Source organism: Nothobranchius furzeri, chromosome 11 (assembly GCF_043380555.1).
Source record: "Nothobranchius furzeri strain GRZ-AD chromosome 11, NfurGRZ-RIMD1, whole genome shotgun sequence".
Classification (NCBI taxonomy): domain Eukaryota; kingdom Metazoa; phylum Chordata; class Actinopteri; order Cyprinodontiformes; family Nothobranchiidae; genus Nothobranchius; species Nothobranchius furzeri.
In genome coordinates this window covers 22,872,277-22,896,213 of record NC_091751.1, presented here as the reverse complement: position 1 = coordinate 22,896,213, position 23,937 = coordinate 22,872,277, and the positions used below count along the sequence as shown (strand labels likewise).

The window sequence follows — 23,937 nt, the reverse complement described above, 5'->3', positions numbered from 1 at the left end:
CCTATAGGCTATGTAACTGAGATTTAATATGAAAAATTAGACAAACCTATTTTCAAATGAGCTATTTGCTCTATGTTGATATATATTTCATAAACATTTACAGGCCAAGAGGAACATCAGCTGCTGATGATATAATTTGAAGAAAAATGTCCCTTCATATTCAGAATTTTCTAGTTGTGTATAAAATGTTTACATTGTGCCTCTCTAGTTCTTAATAAAGGTTAAATAGTTTTGAAGTTAATCATGTCACATGCCAGTGATTGTGCTGCTTTTTCTGTGTGTGTGTGTGTGTGTGGGGGGGGGGGGGGGGGGGGGGGGCATCATGAAGACTTTGTGCTTAGGGCACCAAAATAGCTAGCAACGGCCCTGACTCCACCTCCTAGCCAATCAGTGGCTGACAGTTGCTGATGCCATGATTTTAGGAATGGCTCAGTACGCTGGGAACCACGATGCAGGTACTTAAAAGTTGGGTTAAATTTCCCACCGCACTGTTGGAAAAGGCTATCCAACTGGACCTAACCCATCCCTCTGAATCACTCTGAATCACTCTGAATCACTCTGAATAGTGCGGCTGGAACCAATGATACTGATGCTGTGACTGTTGGCAACAAGTTGAAGACATAAAATTGCGGAAACGAGCAACATTTCCGTTGTTTGTTGGTAATTCATTTCTGTTTTTTATTTTAAAAAATATTGTTTTTGCAAATTGGTCACAAACTTTGTAACAAAGTTTTACAAACAAGTTCAAAACATACTCAAGAGGGACTCAAGAGGAGATGAAGAACTTTTGTGAGCCTTCAGTGTCAGCAGTCATGGCCCTGAGAGATACTGGCTTTTATTTATGCTGCATGTTTAATTGCCGCAATAAATTATCTATTTCATTCACCAACAAAGGGACTTTGGACAGTAAAGACAATACTATAACATTTCTGTGTGGGTTAGGGATAGGATGGATGAATGGATGGATGGATCAGTGGAAAACGACCTTGCACACGAGAAGGTTTACAGTTCCAATATACCTCTGAGTAAATGTAGATAGCATCTGTATCTGGTTAATTATTGCAGAAGAGGGACAAACTGATTAGATTTATCAGCACTCAATAGGAGATAATACCGTTTTCTTCAAACGATAATGTGCATCGATTGGCTTGTTTTCTTTTTAGCTGCCAAACAAAGACAAAGCGTGCATTTAAACAGTTAAATACCTTAGATTTGTAAAACCCTCCAATCTAAAGGGATGTGATGGTTACTTGTCGTGCTAATTTTCTTCTCCAAAGTCATGTTTCGAATCCTAAAGTGTCTCATTTTTGGTCAGATTTCCCGGCATTTCTTTTCAGCACTTTTATGACGGGTCTTAACAAACCCATAAACAGCAAAGTCATCACAGGGAAACTGTCTGTGACAGCATCTCCTGTGATGTATTAACCATTATAAATGAGGTTGCACCTTTTCTGTTTAAATCTGCTGAGGTTACATAATGACACACCGACAGTAATGAGCCAACTGCAGCTGCGAAGCCAAATGCCGCAGTAGATCCTTCAGTGATCTGTTCCTGGACTCGTAGAAGGGGTAGATGACTTGGAGGAAGAGGAGGGTAGGGGACAGTTCACAGGGAGCTTGTAACCACACAGATCAGGTTATTTCAGAAAGCAAGCAGCTGTTTGAAGCTTTGATAAAGTAGCAAAAATTATCAAGAGACACTCGGCAGCGACATTTTTAAAAATCTGTCAGGAGAATTTTACAGGAAGCCACCATGAAACTGAAGTTACCAAACCCTGGACTGGATGATAGAATCCCTTCTCATGGAGACCTGGAGAGAATGGAGAAAGAGGAGGTTGGAGACCGACCCCAATGGGACAACAAAGCCCAGTATCTGCTCACCTGTGTGGGCTTCTGTGTGGGACTGGGGAACGTCTGGAGGTTCCCATATCTGTGTCAAAGTCACGGAGGAGGTAAGCAGGGAAACTGGATCAGAGAAAAAGTTGATTAATTATTATCAAGAAAATCATTTCTTTAGTGTGGAAAAGCATTATTTTTTTAGTGAACACTTAATTTTAAGAGAACAAATCCTAAATTCAGTCCATGTAGCTTTTAAAGACAAAAACACCAAAGATTTAATTAGAAATAATAGTGCTAATTGGGCAGATTGGTGCTACTTTTCATTTGTTTTCAATTTTCCATTTTTCCTGACTCAGATGCTCATGATATGTAAAAGTGAATCTTGTTTGTAAAGTGGACATCAAAGCCTGTGAACCTTGTTCTCTTCAAAGTTTATGAGCCTTTTATGGGAACATTGTGCCCACATTTGGCTGCAAATTGTTTGCTTTTCTTGGTTAAAGACCAGAAAAAAGTGACCAAACTACTTTGTAAACTCATTAAAAATGTGAATGTTTTACTTCCAGGTGCATTCATGATTCCTTTCCTCATCTTATTGGTTTTGGAGGGAATCCCCCTGCTGCACTTAGAGTTTGCCATCGGTCAGCGTTTGAGGAAGGGGAGCGTGGGTGTGTGGAGATCCATCAATCCTTACCTGACAGGAATTGGTGTGTAGACAAACAAACAAACAAAAAAGCATTATTTTCATGTCTTTAATGGTCCAAAACTTTAAATGTGTTTTTGTTGTTGTCACTGGTTGTGTTATAAAGTGCCTTGGGGGATTGTAGAACCCTAGACAGTGCTATATCAAACACAAGCCATCTATTCACCATCTTGCCATAGAGTTGTTAAGTTCACTCCAAACCAGCTCTGGTACAACTACCTTGCACTGTATAAATCAGCATTTGTGACTAAAAAGAAACATCTTTTAGTCCATACAGCTCATCTGTAGCAGTACACGAACAGCAGTTTAAAAATCTGCAATTTTTAGGATCTTCAGATTCTTACGAAGTATTTTGAGGAGTGTGTGGGACTTTATTGTGAAAGACTGAAGGAACGTTGCTGTTTGAATCAATGATTTAAGAAAATACCTCGTGTTGTTATTTTGTAGCTTACCCAGTAGAAGCTCACCACAGCCCTCGGTTACAATTATAAACAGAACAAATACAGTTAGGAGCACAATGGAGTTCATTTTGATAGTGTTGCCACTTTTTCTCCTTCTTTTACAGGCGTTGCCTCCCTGATGGTGTCACTTTTGGTGGGTCTGTACTACAACACCATTATGGCCTGGATCATGTGGTATCTCTTCAACTCTTTCCAGGATCCTTTACCCTGGAGCCAGTGTCCTCTCAATGCTAACAGGACAGGTGTGACCAGGTGTTAGCTGCTGTAGAGTGTGGTGAATGTTTCTCACCAAGGTTGTTGATTGTTTTTATCCTATTCTGAACTTCATCCATTCTCTTAAGGACCGGTGGACGAGTGTGCACGAAGCAGCACCACAGACTACTTTTGGTACAGAGAAACTCTGAACATTTCAACAGCTATTGATGAGGCTGGAGGTCTGCAGTGGTGGATGGTCCTATCCCTCATAGCTGCCTGGACTTTGCTTTATGTTTGCTGCATCCGTGGCATTGAGACGACTGGCAAGGTACATTACATCTGACGAGTCTTACATTTTAGATTGAAGTTTGTTCAAATGTACCTAATAACTTGAACATTCTTTGATAAGGCCGTGTACATCACCTCCACTCTGCCGTACATCGTCCTCACCATCTTCCTCATCAGGGGCCTGACCCTCAAGGGCTCAGTTGAAGGAATCAAGTTCCTCTTCACACCAGATGTAAGCAATGCTGTTTGATTCTGAAAACATTAGCTAATTGATGTTGTGCTATATTTTAGGCAGACTTGCATCTTGCTCCGTACTTATTTTTTTATCATTCTCCCAGAAATTCTTAAAGGGATATACTCACCATTTCTGCCCCACAAAGCCTCTTACACACCAATGTGCCACAAAAATTCTGTCAGACTATTTTCACCAGCTACTGTGCAGATCTGGATTATTATTAATGCTTTAATATTAATGACTGGGACATCAGTTTACAGTGTTTTACTTACAGTGATATGTGTAGCACTTTGACGTAGTTTATTACGTTATTTTTACAGGTATATTTTTTAATGTATTATGTCACATTTCTAATCATTTGATGTTTTTATGGGAACACAGAGACATTTAGCACGTGAACTGCATTCAGTGTGAATGGCATTACATATGGAAGTCGTACGATATCCGGATCACATCCGTACCACATTCGGTGTGACACAGGCTTTACCGCTCCCATCTCTAAATAGTTGAAAGTGATGTCATAAATCTTTACACTGGTAGCCATTTTGCATTACTCTGGTATTGCCGTGGAGACCTGTGGTGTTTTACAAGTGCCAAAAATCACAAGCAGCAGAATGTACTTACGAAGAATCAGCAAGGTTATTTCTAGTTAAAAAGATTATTTTGCCTGCAGTAAAATTCCTGAAAAATCACGAGACAAGACTATGTAGAAACTTTGTGGGACTTTTGGAATGAGGTGTTAAAGGTGCATTATGTAGAAATGAAGTAAAAATGACCTCCTGTGGTATAATTTGTTTACGGCAGCCACGTTAAACAACTCTGGAGCTTTTTGCCGGCTGTCTCAAATTACAACTGTTGGCGCTGCAGCATTAGCTCGCAGGAGACACGGCAACCCCACACTCACTGATGGTAAACAGTCACGTCCCTCTTTCCTTTATTTTGAAAGGTAAAAAACTGACAATCCCCGCAGCCGGATGAATATGAAATATGTTTCAGTATAACCTTCCTTCCAAAATGACTGAAACATTAGACTCTTTTGGGATTTTCTAACTGTAAAATTCTCACTACATTCTTACATACTGCACCTTTAACCTGAACAGTTGCTTGTTGACATTTTGAATATTGATACTAATGTTATTTATGTCAACACAATAAAAGTCAACAATTAGATTAATTTATGATCCTTATCATGCTGTAAGGTAAATACCACGGTGACTGTACTCCGCATCACGTGCCGTGTCTGCTGGGTGCACTTGAAAGACATGACCTTGTATATTTCTCTCTCTTATCTCATCATTTGAAGAAATGCCCATTCTTCTGCTTATTCTTGGTATAAAAACTCCTTTTTGAAGCCCTTTTTAGTGATCATGGATGATCACGGACTGTTAACGTCGTAATCTCATCAAGCTAGTTTCCAAGATGGGATCCTAATGAGTTATGTAATGTGTGAATGGGAAGTTGACTTTTGAGCTGACATCAGTTCAGGTAATTACTTATCCATGTGCTCAATGACAACAGTAGCTAATATTATCAATTCAGTTGATAACGACAATAAACTGGATGTGAGACACATGTGCTGAGGTTAGACACCAGCACATTATCGGATGTGTCACTGAGGGCTAATATTAGTTTATTATAGCGGCTATCACCATCTTTCACCTATCACCAGGCTTCTTTCACTTGGTTGGGAAACAAAGTTTATGAATCATTTTTAATTGAATCTTCCCCCCTTAGGTTAACTCTACAACTGTGGCCTAAAGTGCAAAATAAGTTCAGATTTTTTTAAGTCCCCCCAAAATAAAAACATTTAAAGAAATAAAACAAGATCTTAAACCTGGTTTAGCCAATTTTTCTCCAAGTTCTCACTGGCCAATAAAAGCATGATTAAATTGAGCAGAGATATAGATGGACATATGGCCTATAAGAAGTTTAACTTTGGCATTGGGCGGGGGTGCCTGCTCATCATCACCCCCAGCAGAAAGGGGCAAACTCTGGGAAATGGTGATGGTTGTACCCCTTGTGCAACAGTACTGGGACTAGAGTGAATAGGGTGTGTATGGGGACCATGAGTGGGTGTCTAGCATTCATTTTTGTAAGTCTTAGGCTGTATGTGTATGTGTGAGCATGAGGGAGGGAGTGTGTGACTGTGTCTGTGTATGGCTGTATATGTCAGGTGGGGTCTTGGACTCCTCCCCTCTCCTCGGACTTCTTGTGCTGCTACACATCTTTGCCTACCCTCCCCTGCTACATTTGGTGTGGAGTGTGGTGCCTTAAGCCTGGTTTATGCTTCTCCGTCAGCTCCGCAAGGGACAGACACGCACAGATTGACGGAAGCGTTTTGCTCTCATACTTCTCCGTCTCCTGGAGAGTGTTGCAAAGCAATTGCCCGGCAGGACAGCAGAGGGCGTAGCGCTGTTCTTTGGTATCCTGTCATGTATCGGTCCAAGATCGTGTGTTTATATTGTGTTTTTGTGTATATAAGAGACTTTTAACACAAACTTATTTGTCTCTCATTCTCCCACCGCTTCATGCGCTCCCCACCTCTAAACCCACGTTTCCTGTCATTTCCGTCCACAAATAAAACGCTTGCTGCGCATCTTTTCGCTCCTCCAGTCACGGGAGGATGAAACGTTCATATTTTTAGAGTTTTTTCGCGAGGTACTCTTCAAGCTTCTCTGTGTCTGCCGCTAGTTATCCTCGGCTCTCTTTGCAATGGCGGCGCTGTAAACAACAGCGGCGTCCTGACCAATCACAAGCTTGCGTAATCCGTCTCGTTCGACGGATGTTTAAAGAAGTGGGCTCACCTCCATAGATACTTGCGTGCCTGCCGGAGCCCTACGCAAGGACGTTGCGTGTCTCCGCACTGACGCAGACGGAGAAGCATAAACCAGGCTTAAGTCTGCCTGAGTGTTCGCGGCTCCCTGATCAGGGGGGTTTAAGATTTTTGGAGTCTGCCTGATTAATCCCGGTGGCTGCCTGGTGAGATCTGAGTCCCTGGGCTCTGTTGGGTCCCCGGCGGGGCTGGTCGCCCCTAGGTGCCGGGTCGCTGGGTTCCGGGCTTAGCCGGTTTGGGTGTGGGAGGCTGCGGGCAGGCCTGTGGGCCCAGGACTCTGCTGGCTGCTGGTTGTGATCCCCCGGGGCAATCCTCTGCGCCTCTCGAGAGGGCGCTGGGGCTTTTCTGGTTACATTCTCTCTGGGGTCCCTGCGCTCTGGGACAGCTCCTGGATCTCTGGGACTTGGAGCTCCCTCCATCTCCTACACATCTTTGGGGGGCAGATCTGTAGCCCCTCACACTCTCTATTGGGCGCTCCTATAGAGAAACCTTACATATGCAAGCGCGTGTACACACACAGATGCTCACATGGTGCTCTCATAAGTATGGAGACATGTCTTGGCACTAAATGCACCGTGATTTATTATTGTGTGACTGTTCAGCAAAACAATGTTGATTTTATATTTCCTCATCAGGTTGATGCAGTGATATCTTGCTCTAGTTGCATTGTTGTGTGTGTCCCCCCCCCCCCCCCCCCCCCTTTTTGGTTTGTTTTTCTCTTTCTGCAGGTCTAGAAGCAGACTCTTGTTCATCATTGATTGTTTATTTTTTGTGGACCCACCCGCCCCCCCCACCCCACCCCCACCCCTGTTTCTTCCTTTCTCTTTCACCTCTGTCTCCGTGTCTGGTCGGACTTATAAAGCATTCAAAAAAACACTAACAATGAAGTTTTAAGTATCAGGCGTGATTTTAAAGCAGAAGCTTTGATGCTCCACCTGAGAGTGAGTCTGTAAGGCTTGTCACCAGCATTCAGACATCGATTCTGTTTGCTTCACAGCCAGACAGGACACAGGGAAAAAATAAAAAAAATAAAATACGAAGTTTAACTTTGTCTACCTCTTTGACGAAGAGTTGTTTTCAGGCTCCCTATTTACACATTAGGTAAGGTGGACACAAATAGTGCCAAGGTGTGCGGAAACCTTAGATAACTTCCACAAAAGAACAGAGATAAGACATTTATTAAGGTGTTCGTCATGACCTTCGTCACTAGGCTGATAAAATCTGATAATGAGGGTTAAAATACAGGACACCCAATAGAATGGATGCCTGTGAGTAGGTAAACTTTTATTATGTAAGATAAGATGAAAACCACAAAATGCCTCACAGATACAGAAGAGAAATAAAAACAAAAGAAACATCCAGCAACCACAGCATAACTCTTTAGCTGCCTATCTAGTTATCTAGTTAGTTCAAAGACCTCAGTGCTAGAGCAGCCTTTCTCAAATGGGGGTACGCGTACCCAGGGGCGTAGCACCAAATTCTGGGCCCTAGGTACAAGTCTTCCAGGTGGGCCCCCATGCTCAATTACTCAATATCTCTCTTACACATTTTTTGTCATGCTATAAGACAAGATAATAAATATGATCCTAATTTAACCTCTATATTGAGCAAATACAAATGCCAGCATAATAAAAGTGAAATGCCCAGACTTCACATAAAATTATTTTTATTTGCCAACAATGTGTTCAAACAAAAATCCTGGAATTTATTTTCCAGTAAATGCCCACTGACGGGTCTTCATGTTAGCAAAATCACTTATGAGATCTTTAAAGTCCAATCCTTTGGCTAATTGGCTTTCAATAGAAAGAAGAGCTAGGCTGTTCAGTCTATCCTTGGACATTGTTGATCTCAAATAATTTTTCACCAGTTTCAGTTTGCTAAAAGCCCGTTCACCCCCAGCAACAGTCACAGGTAGTGTGCAAAATATCCTCAGTCCAATACAAACTTCTCCAAAAATGCTCTGTAATTGCATCCTGTAGATGGCATTAAGCAGCTCAAGAGGAGACCGAATGTGTGGGAATGTGGCACCATATATTGTTCTCAGGTGTAGCATCTCATTCTCAAATTCAGCTGTGAGATCCTTGTAATATTTTCTCATCAGTGCCTGGCATGATATCTTCATCTGCTCTTCAGTCATGTTTGTCATGGTTCGTGATGTTAAGCTTTGCTAATACTGATATATCTTGATATATTAAATACATATGACATGAAATAAACCAGGTTCTCTCTGTGAATGTAAGGTACTCTAAATATTATAATCCCTGCATTATCAGCCAAATTATAAGATTGTCCGTTTTCAAGATCAAATATAAAGAAATTTAAAATAGGCTTAAAATATCTAACCAAGTCAATAACAATCCTCTAACACCAGTGTCATCATGCTATACGAAAAACAGTGGCAGCTTCACATTCCTGAGATTACCACGAATCCATCGATACCAAGTTTGTCCTGGTCCATGACTGGGAAGGAGCTGAAATATCCACACAGAGTGAACCTGTTTTTACTGCGAGGTCCGCGAATTAATTGGCGGCGGCCGCCCGCGATAATAATTCTGGTTAATATATATATATATATTAATTAGTGTTTTCACTGACAACACTAATTAATTTATATTTGATCTTGATGGTGAAACTAAAGGCGTTTAACACTGAACACCTAACATGATTGCAGCTTCTGAGAGCTAGCTAATATCAGCTAAAACTGTGTTCTGCTGCTGCTGCTCACCGTCCTTCTACTTGCTTCTGTTCAATTAACCTTTTCTCCTTCTCCTTCTTTTCTTTTCTTTTCTGGAAGCCAGATTTCCCTTTCTTGGGAAAAGACATGACTGACTCTCCTGCCTCCAGCTCTGGCTGTCGGCATCTGCGATGTCTCATTAGCTGTACATGCGGCCGTGCAGCCCCTGGCCGCTGGTGTGGACTAAACCACTTTGCACATTTTTAAGGGGTGATAGATTTCTCAGAGATTATTCAGTTATTATTTTTAAGGCGAAATTCTGTTTCTTAACCTCTTTATCCAGGTAAAGGGAAGTTTATTAAGACATTAAGTAAGTTGGGGGGAAAAAAACAACAACAATAAAACATTTTTATTCAAAGCTGTCTCAGGGCCCCTCCCTGCAGTGGGCCCTGGGTAAACGGTACCCTTCCCCCCCCCCCCCAGTCCGACGCCCCTGCGCGTACCCCTGGGGGTACGTAAAGAAACTCCAGGGGGTACATCAGAGAAGCAGACTGTGTCTAAAAAAGAGCTTGATCACAGCAGTTGCCTCCCTGCCACCAAGGATGAAAAAGATCCTCAGTGAAGCACAAGCCCAAGTGTCTCACTAAAAAGTCTGTAAAAACACTCCGATCAGTGCAGTAATGATAAGATTTCAGTCTTCTTTTTGATTTTTAAAAATATATTTTGAGATTTACATTTGTTTTTAGCAATTGTTATTTAAAATGACGTTGATGATTTCTTTTAGAGAACAGATATACTATGATCCCAAAAGAGAACACTTTATGTTGATATGCTTTTTATGTGCACAAATCTTTAATTATAATTAGCTTAATCATTTCTTTGGCCTGTATTTGATATATTTTTTTAAACATTTCTAGTTATATATATTTTTTTTTTCCAAAGAGTTCAAGACATACTACAAAAAATGTGCAGTGTTTTGCACATTTATGGATTTTTCAATGGGTAATCTAATGGTTTTAAATGGTTTTATGGTGACTGTTTTCAATTAATTAATTAGAATCACATTTTAGTGATGAAAAATATTTCCAATACATTTAGTTATGGAGTATTAACAATGAAAATATTCGAAATAGTTATTTTTTTCAAATGGTTGAATTTTGTACTTGTTTATCAGTTTCAAAGTTTAATAAATCAGTCACTGAATGCACCTATTTAAGGTCTTGTTTTTTTACAACCAAAAATGTTTTTGCGCTGATTAGGGGTACTTGGCTGAAAAAAATATTTCACGGGGGTACATCAGTGAAAAAAGGTTGAGTACCACTGTGCTAGAGGAAGATTGTTTCAGAGTCTAGGAGACACAGAAGAGGAGTCTCTGTCTTCTTTGGTATTTCTTTAAGTGTTTAAATGCAGACCATGGTCAAAGGACCTGAAGGACCTGAGGGGAGTCTATGTATGCAATAAGTTGCTGATGTACTCAGGAGTTCATCCAAGCAGCGAAGACAGAACGAAGATCTTGAAGTGCACATGATAATTCAGAGGGGTTTTATTGGGGGAAACTGCACTTCTTTGGTTTCTTGAAGACGTTTCGCTTCTCATTTGAGGAACTTTATCAATTCAATTCAATTCAATTCAGTTCAGCCAAAGAAGTCCAATTGCCTTCATTCTAACGCCTTTGGATTACTATGACTTGGATGACTGAAAACCTTCACTAGCATATGCATATTATAATGTACAGGAAGCCAACAAAGCTGCATAAGTAGTGGAAATGCGTGAGTCAATGTGGGTGACCTGGTCAGGAGTCTGACAGCAGCATCATTTTACAGTTTGCAAAAAGTCTTTAGAGGTTTTAGTTCAAAATGTGTTAAGTGCATTACAGTGGACCCCAAGGTAGATTTCACCAGATTATCCAAAGGCTCAAGGATCATCTGTGTATCGAAAATTGTTATAATTTCAAAACAATAAAAAATGTCCCTTTTGCAAGTCTGTAAAACAGTAAGCCACAATAATTTTAGAACTAAACTATGTGCCACCATCAAACTATGATAATTACCATTCATAAAAAGTCTGAGGAATGAGATGCTTCACTTCTCACATCTTCTTTCAGATCAATGAGTTGATGAATCCATCGACGTGGTTGGACGCAGGAGCTCAGGTTTTCTACTCATTCTCCTTGGCTTTTGGAGGTCTCATCTCCTTCTCCAGTTACAACTCTGTTCAGTACGTAAAAACATCACTCGCACAATAACCAAGGATTCCTGCAGATAACCTTCCAGAATCTCCATTTATGATCTTCATTATAGGTTGAGAATTAAACTGAACAATGCTGAAGAAAAAATGATTTAACTGTTGTCAGAACATTAACTCATTCACGGCCAGCCGTTTCCTGATCGTTAAAGCCCTTCGCCGCCAGCGTTTCTCACCGTTTTTACTGTTTTTTTAAGAGTTACAGAATGTTGCACGGTAGGATGATGTCGACGCCAAAACAACCAAAACAAAGCGGAGACTCACCTCTTACATCAAGAAGAATCCACGTGTTTCCAGCGTTATCCGTTATTTCATAACCCGTAGTCAAATTGTGATCGGCAGACGCTTTTCTGGTTCGCACCTCACTTTTATTTACAGGAACAGCCCAAAACGATCTCCTAGCACATGGATGTTCTGCTTCCTGATCATGTGACGTGTGACGTATGTGGATGAAGATCAGCTTCAGAGCTGAGATGTTTGTTCTTTCAGCGCTGGGGTTCGTTCCGATGACCATACAGTAAAAAAAAAAATGCAAATGACGACTTTAGTCACCATTGGCAGTGAACGGTTGGATCTAAAATGATGACTTTAGTCGTCAATGGCAGTGAATGAATTAATAATGCAAGCTCTTTTACAAATCAAACTACTCATCGTCCTTAGGGCTTTCAATGTGTAGTGTTATGCAAGGAGTTTAGATCACATTCTCGAAGATGTAGACAGCTGTAAAACTCTCTGTGGATCAGACCGAGATCTGTGTTGTAGATTTAAAGAGTTGACACATCTGACTTTGGTTTATTCGAGAATGCATTCATTTGACAAGTTTGTGATGTTCTCTGTCTAAAATGTGTACAATCTTGTCCTCAAAAGAATGTTCTTTACACTTGAGATGTACATGGACTTCTGAGTGCGGACCTGAAGATTTGGTTCTCTATTGAATGCCGTTAGTATTAAGGGCAAGTTTTACATGACAAGGATATAAGACTCTCTTGCTAGGGGCTGATGAGCTCAGTGGTCCAAGAGCAGAAGAAAAGGAGATTCCTTGATCAAAAAAAGAAAGATCAGCATTAAACAAAGTAGGGCATACAGTAGAAGGGTGTTATAATCTAAAATGTACAACGGCGTTTTAAATCATATCCACAGACAGTTTCACAACAATGAATACCTTCACTGGTGTGTCCATGATCCATGACCAGGACAACAAAGACCTTAATGAGCTTCTTTGGGAATGATCGAGATTGGAATGACAAACTAGCTTGCATTAACAAAGATCTATTACAGTTTAAAAGCTTAAGTTTGAATTGAAAAAGTTCCTTAACTTGCTTTTTTCTGAACCTACTTTGATAACTTTCTCTGGATGACTGAGAACTTTCACAAGAACACTGAGAACTTTCTTTCAGCAACAACTGTGAGATGGATGCTGTTCTGATCTCTATCATCAATGGCTGCACCTCCGTCTTCTCTGCCACAGTGATTTACTCCATAATTGGCTTCAGGGCAACACAAAACTATGATGACTGCATGGATGGGTGAATTACAGATTTACTAAGAAACATTTCATTAACTGAGACTGAACTCTGATGACATATTTGTTTGTTTTACAGAAACATTTTGAAGTTGATGAATGCTTTTGACTACCCTGAAAACAACATCACTCAAAGCAACTATAATGGGGTTCTGGCCCACTTAAACCAGACTAACACAGACATAATTCAAGGACTGCAATTAAAGACCTGTGACATGAAGTTTTTCCTAAGTCAGGTTAGAAGTTCTTTTTTTTTGTTTTGTTCATTTTTATTATTTTTTCTTGGCTCAGTACCTAAAACATTTGGTCTACTTCCTCAGGGTGTGGAGGGAACCGGTTTGGCCTTTATTGTGTTCACTGAAGCCATCATCAAGATGCCAATTTCTCCTCTGTGGGCCGTTCTCTTCTTCATCATGCTTTTCTGTCTTGGACTCTCCACTATGTTTGGGAACATCGAGGGGGTTGTTGTTCCTTTGCAGGATCTTAGAGTGCTGCCCAAGTCTTGGCCCAAAGAAGTCTTCACTGGTACCTTTCTTATGAGAAACAGTTTGTCTACACCATAATTTGTGATTATAAAAAGCTCAGGTTCTATTTGTTTGACAAGAGCCTTAGAGTTCACATGGGTGATTTTGCATCGGAGAGTGCTGGCCTTCTTTGGGGTGTACCACAGGGGTCCATTATTGGTTCTCCTTTGTTTGTATTTATTTGGTACCTTTGGGGGCAATATTCAAGAAGCATGGCATTAAATTCCACCTCTGAGTGGGTGATTGTCAGGTTTATTATCCTGTAAAGTCGGCCACTAATGGACAGTTACTGCTGTTAGTTGCTGAATCGCCTTTCGGAGGTCAAAGCCTGGTGAATTGGTGAAGATCTCTGCTCATTTGAAGGCTATGTGAAGGATATTATCTCCAATCTGGGAGTAGAAATGAATGCAGTGTTCACGTTCAACGCCCAAATTAATTTGGTTGCCTAGGCTTGATATTTTTCACCTGCATCAATTAGACAAAATTAAGTCTAAAATCTCTAGGGTGCACTTGGAATCAGGCTGGATTACTGTAATGTAACTCTTTATATGCAGACTATTCTCAGACAATACTGTCCAAGCTACAGATGATACAAAAAAAAGACAGCTAGGTTTTTAACTGGCACTGAGATGTTTGATCATATTTCCACTAATCTGGCTGCCCTTCACTGGCTTCCGGTCCAGTTTTGGGTAAATTTTAAGAGCCATTTATTTGTATACAAGGCTTTGCAGGGTACCTGCCCTCTCTACCTGTCAGACACCCTATACCTGCAAGTACAATGGGTCCTGTCCATTGTGGGTACAATGGCACAACTGAATTTAGGGGGGGGGGGGGGGGGTCTTCTCGGTCATGGAACCTGAACTCTGGAATGTTCAACCAATGCATATTAGGCAGCCTCCATCTTTCTCAATTTTTAATGCAAAGCAAGGCAGCGTTATTGTTATAGCACATTTCATACACAGAAGCAATTCTGTTTGCTTTCCAGGTGCAAGAAAATAAAACATTAAAATCAACATGACAAAATTCAAACTGCAGATTATAAAATCGATTTTAAAAATACACAATAAAATTAGATATAAGAATAAGATAAAAACGGCAAATTGAAGAATGATCAGTCACAGTGCAGAAGGTGCAGCTCAAGAAACATTTATTCATAGGCTGATGAAAACATGAAAGTTTTCTATTTTGATTTAAAAGTTACTAGAGTTGGGACGCATTTGAGGTCCTAAGGAAGCTGTTTCCATTGGTGTGCAGCATAGTAGCTAAAAGCAGCTTCACCTGGTTTGGTTCTGGCCCGGGGTTCTACTGGCTAAGGATGTCAGAACCCTGCTGGGTGTTTAAACTGCAAGGAGACATGTATTTTGGCCCCATGTCATCGAGGGACATATAAACTAGTAGAAACACTTTGACATGGATTCTGAAGTTTACTGGTAACCAGTGTAGAGATTTAAGAACAGGAGTAATGCACTTGGTTTTCCAGGTTCTTAAGACTTCAGCAGCAGCATTCTGAATGAGCCGTAGTTGCTTTAACCCTCCCTCTGTTTTCATGGGTGACCCCGCAAAGAAAGTTGACCATTGTGCAGGATTAATGGTTTATTCCTTGAGGTCCATGTGGCAGGGGTGAGGAGTGAGTACCACCTTACACCTGTCATGTGGACCTCAAGGGATAAACCATCAGTCCTGCTCAATGGTCAACTTTTTTTGCGGGGTCACCCATGAAGACAGTGGGACGGTTAAAGTTTTTTTGAGAAGACCTGTCAAAACACCATTGCAATAGCCCAGCCGGCTGGAGATGAATGCATGAATGGGTTTCTCCAGATCTTGTCTGGACATAAGACCTCTGAGTCTTCCTATTTGAGAAAATGATAAAACGCTGATTTAGTTATAGCCTTAATGTAACCAGTGAAACTCAGGGCGGAATCAGTTATGACACCAAGACTTCTAAACTGAGTCTTTGTCTATATTCCTCTGGAGCCAAGCTGAGCAATAACCTCCATCCAATCCTTCTTATTTCCAAAGACAATAACTTCAGTCTTGTCTTTGTGTAACTGAATGCAGTTTGACTGCATCCAGTCGTTAACTCGGTCCAAACACTGACAGAATGAATCCATGGGACTGCAACCTCTAGGTGATAGGTAGATCTGGGTGTCATCTGCATAACTATGATAGGTGAGGTTGAAGGCTTATTAATTAGCTTGTAAATTACAGTATAAATGGCTCATGTGTTGTATTGTCTAATTATTGTGAATTATGGATTAGAAGTTGTTTTGACTGTTCTTAATTTGATTTAAACATTTTTAATGTGGTATGTAGCACTTTGGGCCATTCTGAACACTGGTGAAAAGTGCCATATAGTAACAGATAATGATGATGATGATGATGATGATGATGAAGTTAGGGTTGGGCATTGACTACAGATTGGAACCAGGACTCTCACTTTTTCCTGGAATTGTTCAATTTTTTTTTATTTCAACGCTGAGAGCAGTATCACGCCCCCCCCTTTTGGCACGTACAGACAAACGTCTCAACAATTGCATCTGCCGAACTTTCTCAGTGATGTAAAGTTTAATTCCTGCAGCAAAGAATACAGCGCAGAGGAGGCTCGTTAAAAGGACAGCAGCTACATCTACGTTTCAGTTTCCCTTCTGAATGATTCATTGCTGCAGCATGTAGGTGTAGATCTCAGCCATCCTGGACACGATCATCATGAGTTTTAGCTGAAAACAGCTGGGGTCTCATTTATCAAACATTGCGTAGAATCCTTATTAAAACCGTACTTCATCTCAGCAAAAAAAATGTACTTACGCCAAGCAGGTTTGTGATCAATCAAACATGGAGGACGCACAGCTGCACGCAATCTCCGCTTCATAAATCGGAGACTAACAAGAATGTTTCTCAGCTGCATTTTAGTCACATCCCGCCCTCACCACGCCCACTTACTGCCATAAATAGTCAATGCAACGTGCCTTGTGGATCTCATGCATGTACATAAGCTGGCTGTTGCAGCGCTCCGCCAATGACATGGCGACCGTAGATCAAGGCAGATCAAGGAAGCGTAATTTCACAGAAGCGACACACACTGTCACAGACGCATGAGATTCTGTCTCAATCTGTCCCCCTGCTGATATTCCGCATTCCGTATTCTGAGCTTCAGGCTGTGTGTGTGTGTGTGTGCGTGTGCGCGCGCAAGTGTGTGTGAGTGTGTGCGCATGTGTGTGAGTGTGTGTGCATGTGTGTGTACACATGCATGTGTGTGCGTGTGGGGGGTCTTGTTCTGTGTGAAAGAAGCAGTACAAGTGATAATGCTGCAGGATTTCATAATTGTATCTTCTCAGCAGCAGCACTGCAGGTGGTCTCCATGTCCAACATGTGTGTAAGCCAGGTCCTTAGTCAACTTAAAGTTGCGCACATTTTTCCGCTACGTAAGTTTGCGTGGAAAGTTGCTTACGCAGTTTTCCGACCCCGTTTTGTGCGTTAGCAAGCTTGATAAATGAGGCCCCTGGACGTTTCTGGTTATGTTGAAGACATTTAGCCTCTCATCGCAGAGGCTTCTTCAGTTCCCAAACTTTGGCTGTGGTCAGAAACACTCTGATTATGCTGCAAGTCTTTTTGTTTCTTTCTTGAAAACAAGTTTCCATTCTAAATGAAGGTGATGTTATTGTCCATAGAATTAAAATTCATGAAGAAGTGCTGATTATTTTATCAAGTAAGACCTGTGGTTAGCAGGCTCATTTAAAACATCCTGCCTCTTGAAAGAATCAGAACCGGGAATCGATAGGACTCGAATCAAAACAAGGAACTGGAATCAGATTAGTTCAAACTGAAGCAATACCCAACCCTAATGACGACGATGATACTGTAAATAAAATGAAATGACAAGCTTTTTTGTGTTTTCAGGTTTGACTTGCTTTCTTTGTCTTACCGTTGGGCTCATATTTGCTCAACGCTCTGGCAACTACTGGCTTGCTCTTTTTGATAACTTTGCTGGCTCTATCCCCCTTCTGGTCATTGGCTTCTGTGAGATGATTGCAGTTGTCTACATCTATGGCGTGGATAGGTAAGTCCTTCAGACGTGATTACAGTTATATTTTATATAAACCAATTAGGTAATCTTCTAAGATTCTAAGCATTTGTGTGATTTAACCTCAGAGGTTTTTAGAATGCTCTGGACATCTTAAATGAAGTGCAGTTCATACTTTTTCCATGACTGTTTACAGTAGGTAAGAATGAAAGTTTCTGGCCTTGAAGTAGTGATAGCATGAATAACAAAAAGTACAGAATGTGATTTTTGGTGGAAAAAGGTTAAATTTATTTATTTTTTGACATATCTTTATAAAGAGGATTAGCCCCTTGAGATGAAACATCTTGTTTTCAAGGGGGTCCTCCATTACTTCAAGTCAAGAATGTACAAAACAGCAGATCGGAGATCACAGACAGCATTACAACCTCAGTATATATAGTCAATGGTTACAACACACACACACACACACACACACACACACACACACACACACACACACACACACACACACACACATGCACACACACACACACACGCACACACACACAAAGGCTCACAATGCTCAAACCCACCCCCAAGCACAAACTCCACTACAGACATGAAGTAAAGACAACCACAGGTCTGAAGTAATGAACAAACATGACTGAAAAACAAAATATGCACCAGTGAGAGCAAAAGTCAAGTAAACATAATTAGTAACAGACAAATGTTCTGAAGATGATCACTCAGAGCTCCGCGAAACCTTCTAAATGAAGATGTGGACCGAAGAGATAAGGGAAGACTATTCCAATCATATGGGGCCTTAAACCAAAAAGCTTATTTCCCTACCTCCCTTTTAACTCTAGGAACAACAAAAGATCATTATGTCACAGACCATGACATGAGTTGTAACGCACCAAATGTAACTTACGTTAATCAGGGTAGTTAAAGTAAAAGAATATGAAGAATGTGGGAAATATCATTTCTTTTGTAACATTTAAAATAACACCACACAAGACAGCAAAATGTGACTAACTGTAAAATTTCTGTTTATGAAATGTAAAGAGAAAATAATTTTTAATTGTCCCTGAACCCTTTTGTGTTTTATTCATTTGGACTAGTAACTCAAAGCGATTTAGATTAAATGGGTTGGTTGGACCAACAGTAACTGATTAGCGACGTTACTGATGAAAGTTCAAGGTCGTGTTTTACTAGTGATTTCACACATACTCATTACATCTCCTTCTTATTGCTCCGGAACAGGTTTAACAAGGACATTGAGTTTATGATTGGCCACAAGCCCAATATCTTCTGGCAGGTGACCTGGAGAGTGATCAGCCCGCTCATCATGATCTTCATCTTTGTTTTCTACTTTGTTACCCAAGTCACAAAGAAACTCACCTATTTGGTCTGGGACATGGAGACGGTACGTGTGGCGTTCATTATCCTGGTGTCCGAATGGCGGTTATGAACAAAGTTTTAAAATGCTACTTTTACTCTCCCTGCAGGAGGGCTTTCCCACCCTGGATGCGCAGCCCTACCCCAGCTGGATCTACGTCATCATCTTTATCCTGGCTGGAGTTCCCAGTTTGTTCATACCATTATTTGCCGCCTTCAAATTCCTAAAGAATAAATGTTGCAAGAAAAATGATTACAGTGATGATGATACAATGAACACGATCTCTGCCAAAATACAAATGAACAATAAAATCAAGTTTTAGGCAGAATTAGCTTATTAGGAATATTTATGGTGACTGAACTTTTTTATGTATTGAATTCCTTCAGATTTTTCTTACAGAAACAAGAAAACTGCACAGAGGTTTTAAGCTATTTTGGGTGAAAAATTTTGAAGTACAGAAATTTTAAATATTACATTTACTACTGTGACCGTATTATGTCAAAAATGCACAAAAACACATAATGAACTGGAATCTAGTTGTCATCCAATCACAGCTGTGCGTTCAGAATAAATGTTGTCAGTTCTCCAGTGCGGACAGAAGCTTTCTCCTGCAGTTGTATTACATCCAAATGTGTTTAACCCTTTAAACAAGGGCCAATCAAGCAGATCAGTGTTAGGCGTTTTTCACACAAGCTCACGGACTGTATCTACGTTTTGATCACAAAATAATGAAGAAAATAACGCCACAACCATATTGTATTTTTGTATAAATTATGTGTTTGTGTAGCTTCTTGTAATACAGATGTGTTTAAGTGACTTGTATACAGTACATCTACACATATAAACTTAATATTCCTGTTTTAATGCTTTATAAATAATAGCAGACTTGTTTTGTTTATCGGCTGTTTCTCTTCTGTACTGAAACCAGCAATGAGCATTGTGGCCCTCAGAAAGAAGATGGCGTATGCTTTAGAGTATTTTTTTTTTATCTCTGTGTGTTTGTTACCTCTCCCGTAGTGACTTCCAAGAAGTGGAGCAATTCCATTAAAGACCTGTTTTCAATGCTCTTATCATTTATTTCATCAGTTCCTTTAACTCTCCATAATCTGAGGTGGATTTAGTCATTTGGGTTGAAGCACAGACCGGATGGTCCAAAATGTGTTATTGGTGGAGGTTTTTAGACAATTGCAAAGTGTAAGAGTAACATAAGTATGTATTTGGGTGCTTTTAAAGCTTGATATATGACCCTACACTTTGACCAATATGATGTGAATTTTCACATAAATATGGAAATCCAGTCTGTTTGGTCTTTGAATGTTTAACCAGAAGATTTAGAAGTCTTTGTTTATTCAGGTATTGTCAGACACTTCGTATTAATTCAAGAAGAGAGTCAAGTTTATAGAGTAAGAAATTTATTTTCTAAAAAATTAAAAACATGACAACTAGGACACCTTATGTGATGAATGAATCTAAGTGCATGGAATGTGAGGTGTGATGATGTGTGAATGTGAGGTTATCAGAACCCTCATATCCGGAGACACTGACTTCTGAGTGGGAGTGAATTTGGTCTGCTATAAACTATAGTGATGGTTTCTAAAACCACATCAGACGCAATCTGTCGAGTCTACTTACCCTCGAAGACCCCCGTGGTAGATCCAGAATGTATTGAGGTCCGGGAACCCCAGAGGTACCGAAGTCCATAGAAGAAACCGCAGTGCCGACTAGACCGGTCTCGAGATGTCTCCAGGTCACAACAGTTGTTATTTGCATCTTAGGAATAACTCTTAAGGAGTTGAAGTTGGTTCAGCTTTATTCTGAAGGAACCATTTGCGGTCAGCTGTAGCATGCAACAGGTTTTTGACAGCTTGTCAAGAGATGCTCTGGGTTAGAGAGGCTTTGCTCCGGATGGCAGGTCTTTCTCAACAACTCACAAGAACTGACTTACGGTGAAGTGAGTCCTGTTTTAATAATCGTCATATTTTGATTTATTAACAAATCAGAATTTGACATGTTAAAAGGGTTTTACCAACGAACCTCAGAAAACATGCCTCGGGTCAGATACAGGAGTTCTGATTGGTGGAACAGAAAGCAATGTGTCCGGATATTAGCTTAGCCTTGTCATCGTCACATGTCTGAGTGTGAGAGATATCAGCAGATAGTGATTCACTTGTTAAATCTAACTTTACTGATCATAACATAATAATATTCATTTCAACCACAGTAATTTAATCAAAGATTAATCAAAACATTGCTTTTATTCTTCAACCACTATTCATACCACCACCACAACCGAGCTCTAGTATCTCTTACATTGTAAGATAGGTGTACAAAAAAAAAAATCTAAAATAACCACTTTTCAACCACTTACTACAATTCGGTGATCAGAATCTGATAGGCCTACCTTTGTTGATATTGAAATGCTGTGAACATTCTGTTATAATACAGCCTAAATGAAAACACAAAAGGGTAAATGAAGCACATTTATTGATTTTACATTTTTCAGTTTATATCCAAGTCAACACATTACTTCTGTTTATTTCACATTGCTTGTCTTTAAGTTAAACATTTACATTGTATTTTCATTACACGTTTTCTTTAGATGTATCATATTCACCAGGGGCGTAGCACCAAATTCTGGGCCCTAGGTACAAGTCTTCTAGGTGGGCCCCCATGCTCAATTACTTAATATCTCTCTTACACATTTTTTGTCATGCTATAAGACAAGATAATAAATATGATCTTAGTTTAACCTCTATATTGAGCAAATACAAATGCCAGCATAATAAAAGTGAAATGCCCAGACTTCACATATACTGTAGTTATTTTAATTTGCCAACAATGTGTTCAAACAAAAATCCTGGAATTTATTTTCCAGTAAATGCCCACTGACGGGTCTTCATGTTAGCAAAATCACTTATGAGATCTTTAAAGTCCAGTCCTTTGGCTAATTGGCTTTCAATAGAAAGAAGAGCTAGGCTGTTCAGTCTATCCTGGGACATTGTTGATCTCAAATAATTTTTCACCAGTTTCAGTTTGCTAAAAGCCCGTTCACCCCCAGCAACAGTCACAGGTAGTGTGCAAAAAATCCTCAGTCCAATACATACTTCTCCAAAAATGCTCTGTAATTGCATCCTGTAGATGGCATTAAGCAGCTCAAGAGGAGACCGAATATGTGGAAATGTGGCACCATATATTGTTCTCAGGTGTAGCATCTCATTCTCAAATTCAGCTGTGAGATCCTTGTAATATTTTCTCATCAGTGCCTGGCATGATATCTTCATCTGCTCTTCAGTCATGTCTGTCATGGTTCATGATGTTAAGCTTTGCTAATACTGATATATATATATTGATATATTAAATACATATGACATGAAATAAACCAGGTTCTCTCTGTGAATGTAACGTACTCTAAATTTTATAATCCCTGCATTATCAGCCAAATTATAAGATTGTCCATTTTCAAGATCAAATATAAAGAAATTTAAAATAGGCTTAAAATATCTAACCAAGTCAATAACAATCCTCTAACACCATGCTAAACGAAAAACAGTGGCAGTTTCACGTTCCTGAGATTACCACGAATCCATCGATACCAAGTTTGTCCTGGTCCATGACTGGGAAGGAGCTGAAATATCCACACAGAGTGAACCTGTTTTTTCTGCGAGGTCCGCGAATTAATTGGCGGCGGCCGCCCGCGATAATAATTCTGATTAATATATTGTAATGACCTGGCTGGGGTTGTAAGCCAGGTGCATTCTGGGTATTGTGTTATATGTGTTTCCTATCCTTCTGCTAGTTTCTATGTGTTGATTTGAGTGTTATGTTAATGTAAGCCACAGGGAAGGTGATGTGTGTTCTGTGGAGCGGGTTGAATTAGCATGGTTAACTGACACCGTGACTCTGTGTGGTAGGAGCGTGATAGAAGTTCGGTGTCTGTAGTGTTACAAAGGGTTGAAGAAGAAGCCCAATAAAGGTCTGGTGTGAACCACTACTGCCTCCTGCTGGTTGAGTTGGGGACTGCCGCTGAGATGCTCGGGGTCACTACAATATATACATTAATTAGTGTTTTCAATGATAACACTAATTAATTTATATTTGATCTTGATGGTGAAACTAAAGGCGTTTAACACTGAACAACTAACATGAATGCAGCTTCTGAGAGCTAGCTAATATCAGCTAAAACTGTGTTCTGCTGCTGGCTGCTGCTCACCTTCCTTCTTGAAAAACCTAGTCAATATTTGCTTCTGTTCAATTAACTTTTTCTCCTTCTCCTTCTTTTCTTTTCTTTTCTGGAAGCCAGATTTCCCGTTCTTGGGAAAAGACATGACTGACTCTCCTGCTTCCAGCTCTGGCTGTCGGCATCTGCGATGTCTCATTAGCTGTACATGCGGCGTGCAGCCCCTGGCCGCTTGTGTGGACTAAACCACTTTGCACATTTTTAAGGGGGTGATAGATGCCTCAGAGATTATTCAGTTATTATTTTTAAGGCGAAATTCAGTTTCTTAACCTCTTTATCCAGGTAAAGGGAAGTTTATTAAGACATTAAGTAAGTTGGGGGGAAAAAACAACAACAATAAAACATTTTTATTCAAAGCTGTCTCAGGGCCCCTCCCTGCAGTGGGCCCTGGGTAAACGGTACCCTTTCCCCCCCCAGTCCGACGCCACTGATGTTCACTCACGTGGCTCTCTGACCTTCACTAATGACTTATTACACAAATTTGTTGCAGATTTTGCATTCTTTAACACTTTTTTGGAAGGAGTGTATTTGCTGGCCAGGCCAGAGTGGTCGATTTTACATGACAGTAAAGCACAAACGGTGCTGTTTTCTAATGACATCCTATTCTCTGTAACAATCTTTCTCACCATACCAAACACCCTTTCAGAACTGGAATTGCTGTGGGGAATGCAGAGTAAAGCCTTCATTAATCTTGGCAGCTCACACAACCTCACATCCTTCCCTAGCAGGCCCCAGAATCTGTCAATGTTGTCTTCTTGGGGGAGGTGCTTGCTATCTGTCACCTGG

General features: G+C 40.3%; 1 protein-coding gene across 1 annotated transcript; it reads left to right on the top strand.

Annotated features, from left to right (window-relative positions):
* Nucleotides 1-1,423: 1,423 nt before the first annotated feature.
* LOC107383219 (sodium-dependent neutral amino acid transporter B(0)AT1) lies at nucleotides 1,424-19,976 on the top strand. The gene is made up of 12 exons (XM_015955713.3): nucleotides 1,424-1,952; nucleotides 2,403-2,543; nucleotides 3,105-3,242; nucleotides 3,342-3,523; nucleotides 3,605-3,715; nucleotides 11,330-11,442; nucleotides 12,867-12,995; nucleotides 13,071-13,227; nucleotides 13,312-13,516; nucleotides 17,413-17,572; nucleotides 18,779-18,941; nucleotides 19,024-19,976. The coding sequence occupies exons 1-12, from the start codon at nucleotides 1,754-1,756 to the stop codon at nucleotides 19,234-19,236; spliced, it is 1,911 nt and encodes a 636-aa protein (XP_015811199.3). The 5' UTR covers nucleotides 1,424-1,753; the 3' UTR covers nucleotides 19,237-19,976.
* Nucleotides 19,977-23,937: the final 3,961 nt, after the last annotated feature.